Below are 4,059 nucleotides of genomic sequence, written 5' to 3' on the forward strand. Positions count from 1 at the left end.
AGTTTCTAGAAGGCTTGTCATTTTTACATAAATTAATTATCGTTTGAGCTCGGAATTGCTGTTTTAAATCTTTTAATTAAATATTTAGAAGGCTCAGTGATAAGAAAACTTCCACTTCGATTGGTTTAATTTGCAATTTAGTCTTAAAAACTTTAAATAACCCAATTTTCAGCTTCAAAAACTTAAACTTTGAATTTTATTGACGGGTGTAAAATTTTTTTAATCAGGAAATTATTCTAGACTTTTTCTTGAATTTTAGTGGCTACCTTGCAAATAATAGAAAAAGTTGGTTTTTCGTCAATCATTATTGGTGAAAGGGAAATCATAATCTAAGGATTACCGAACATAACATCACCGACATTGATGTAAAGATAAATTTATGTGTTAATAATTGCGAATAATTAAAAATTGAGACCTCTTTCTGACAAAAAATATTTTATCTCTAATATTAATTTTTAATTGTTTAATTTTATTTAATTAATAACAACTTGGAATTTTTGAATAATAAAATAATAATTTCATCGGTTTTCTGAAGTTTTACGTTTCTAAATTATTCGCTTACTTTTTTTTATCCTAACCAATTTTAAAACTTATAACCATCCATAACAATTTTCACTTAAATGAACAATCCGAGAGCGCATAATAAAAAATAACAATTTTTCTTAATTATTACAAAATCAACTTTTTATTTTTATCGTGTATCTAATTTTATATTTTTAGCATAAAATACTATTGGCACATTTTTTTCGTAGCACCACTTTCATATGGTAAGAATTATTCACAAAATGTTTATTTACTTTGTTTTATAATATATACTGTTTCAAATTTATATTATTCCAAAAATGTAAATAACTGTCTTTAAATAATTCCCGCCAGACAAAAGTGCTGCCTTCACGTGGCAAATTCAAAGTACCCAATTGGAAACAATTGGAAATGCAAAATGCTTAATCCTTGCCAATTGTTTTGGCACAATTAAGAAACACAATTTGAAACGATTGAGATATTAGTTATATTGTTTCTTATCGATCTCAATTGATTATTTCTAGAAGGGTTTATAAGTTTGAGCCAAATCATAATATTTTTAGTGCTCCCCAAACGGCGCGTTAAATCTTTAATGGAAAATATCTCGAAAATTATTACAGATAAACTATTTTAAATATGGGTGCCTGAATTCGTCTTGATTTTCTCTATAACTGAAGATAACACAGGCCAACATGGTTTAGTTGCTGGAAAGTGGTGGGTACTTTCCGAAGTAATTTTTTACATAGAATCCGAATCCGGGGTCAGAATTAGCCCATCACGTCAGGACGTTACGACATGTGAGGTTATGTACCGAAAAAATGACGTTTTTGGCTACTTTTGAGGTTTTGTACAGAAGACACCAAATTTTTTTGGATTTTTTCGTTCTTTGCATCATATAGTACTGCTCTTTCTCTTTAATTTGAAAGTCGCACAGTTCAATTACCATTTTTCTTTACCAAGTTATGCCAATTTAAAATTACGAGATATGTCCCATTATGTCTTGAGCATTTGCTTTAAATACCACAGATCAACACGGTTTTGTTGTTGGAAAATGAAGCTTCCTTTCAGAAGTAATTTTTTACGCAGAATCTGAATCCGGGGGCAGAATTGGCCAATCACGTCAGGACTTTTAGATATTTGAGGTTATGTAGCTAAAAAGTGGCGTTTTTGGATACTTTTGAGCTTATGTACAGTAGACAACATTTTTTGGGATTTCAGCAACCCCAAACACCCCCAAGTACAAATTTTCAAGAGAAAACACCCAGTAGAAAACGTCTGCCTCAAAGTATTCAAAGCAAATGCTCAAGACATAATGGAACATGTCTCGTAATTTGAAATTGGCGTAACTTGGTAAAGGAGAATGGTAATTGAACTCTGCGACTCTCAAATTAACGAGAAAGAGCAGTAATATATGATAAAACTAAAGAAAAGATTCCAAAAAATCTTGTGTCTTCTGTACACAACCTCAATGGTAGCCAAAAACGCCATTTTTTGGGTACATAACCTCAAATATCTTAAAATCGTGACGTGATGGGCCAATTCTGACCCCGAATTCGGATTCTACGTAAAAATTTACTTCGGAAATGACCCTCCAATTTCCTAAAACTAACATGGTCCCATTATTTGCAGGCCTGTGTAATCTATAAAGCATAATAACATTAAGATATAATAAAAGAAGGTGTTTCGGGCCATTTTGATCAATTTTTTGCTGAAAACAGTCATATAGGTTGTCTCGATTGGCACTCTTGTAGCGTTGGACGTAAATTTTTTAATACAACGATTCGATTTAGTCAACTGTTTGCACTTGTGTTATTTACTTCATTATCCTGTTCAACTAAATTCTGTGGTTGATTTGACGTTTACGTCCATAGCCAAGTAAGTATTTTTTTATTTTGTTAGAAATGTATTGAATTAATTTGCTAATTTGTAAACAGTATATTCTGTAAATGTTGATAATAGCAATAGTTTTAGAAAATGTAGTCAAAACTCTCAAAAGTTACAATTCGACATTTTTTATTTTCTTTCCTCAGCTATATAGGACTGCAATTTGATATTATTAATTTACATTTAAAAAGAATCTTGCCAATAAATCCGGATTCAGAATCTGTCGAAGAATTGTATGAAAAACATAGCAGAATATCTGCATTGATTATGTCAACTGAACGAAGCGATATATTAAATAATACAGAACAACAAAAGAATTTAATAATACTAATAAAGTGAGTGATGAATTTAATTTAATAACTTCAAAAAAGACCAAAAATAAGATGGATTAAGTTCCTTGCAAATTTTGCTTTTTCAGACATCTTCATATGGAACTGACTGAAATATCCTTCCAAGTAAATAAAATATATCAAATACAATTGATGATGGTACTGATAGCTTTACTTTCCTCTATGACAGGATTTTTGTTTCTTTTGATCAGTACGATCTTTTTTAAGGATAAGAGATTTCCCCAAAATTCTAGGATCATATTGGCTGTGGCGGGATGGTGTGGTATCTGTCTTTACAGACTTTTGATAGTTAATTCTACTTGTGCAAAAGTAAGCTCTAAGGTAATCAATAACACGTAAGTTTATACTTTCTAAAGTTTCTTACTAGCCGACACTTTTTTAATGTTGGTGCGGGGAAAATTCTTCTTTCCTTTTTTACTTAATTGCAATCATCCGAATGTCACTCACTGGCTGAGTTTCACAAATATCAGGCAATTCAGCCGCTCGGTAAATTTTGTTCGAATAAAAAAAAACTTAATAATAATTGGGGGGGGGGTGGATTTAAGAGTGAGATGAGTTTGGTGCCGCGCTTGAAGCTAAATTCCCTACAAATTATAATTGAAATGTGATTTTAATTTGTGTATTTTATACAAAATATGAACGTTATAGAATAGAAATTTTGCAATTTAATAATTATGGTGAGTGTAATGTAACGAAGTATAATAACCACAGACATTTTTAACACTAATTAAATGTTTTCTTAGAAATAAATGTAACCTCTTACTCCTTGCGCAAACGAAAAGGCAAAATTCCTTTTAGTTGTTTTTGAATGGATTTTCGAAAATCACGTTTTGGTATCTAGACCATAGGTCTGCGATCTCACCCTGTTCGCTGCTTATGGCGTCTTATGAGAAATCCGTGTTTTTTATCACGTCGGTCCTGTTTACTTGTAAAATAGGGCAGTGAGACACATGTCAGTGTGCTTGCAGTTAAGTGTATTTGCGTGTCCAAAGTTATTTGTGGCTAATTTTGCGCGTCTCGAGTACTAACACTCAGAAAATTTTTGCATATAACTTGTCCACAGCTTGAAAAACTACGGAGAAAAATAACAAATTCGAACCCGGGAAAAAAATAGCCCGGAAAGCAGTTGAATACTGCAGAAAACATGTTTTGACCGCTGGACCACTTGTAGATAACATATGTACTACTTAATCTTGACATATACGAGGGTGGATTGATAAGTTTCCGGCCTGACCAAGAAAAACAAAGTTTTTAAGAATTTTTTTTTTATTTCTCAACATAATCTCATCCAAGGCTGATACAT

At 31.6% G+C, this 4,059-nt stretch overlaps 1 protein-coding gene across 1 annotated transcript in view; it reads left to right on the forward strand.

Moving 5' to 3' along the window:
• Positions 1–2,304: 2,304 nt before the first annotated feature.
• Positions 2,305–4,059, forward strand: part of LOC117168330 (putative gustatory receptor 28b) — a 22,893-nt gene continuing 21,138 nt past the window's right edge. Inside the window, exons 1-4 of the mRNA XM_033353908.1 lie at positions 2,305–2,397; positions 2,553–2,741; positions 2,825–2,861; positions 2,964–3,077. Coding sequence (XP_033209799.1) covers positions 2,674–2,741; positions 2,825–2,861; positions 2,964–3,077 — 219 coding nt within the window. The 5' untranslated portion in view covers positions 2,305–2,397; positions 2,553–2,673. The remainder of the gene's footprint in view (positions 2,398–2,552; positions 2,742–2,824; positions 2,862–2,963; positions 3,078–4,059) is intronic.

Source organism: Belonocnema kinseyi, chromosome 2 (genome assembly GCF_010883055.1).
Source record: "Belonocnema kinseyi isolate 2016_QV_RU_SX_M_011 chromosome 2, B_treatae_v1, whole genome shotgun sequence".
Lineage (NCBI taxonomy): Eukaryota > Metazoa > Arthropoda > Insecta > Hymenoptera > Cynipidae > Belonocnema > Belonocnema kinseyi.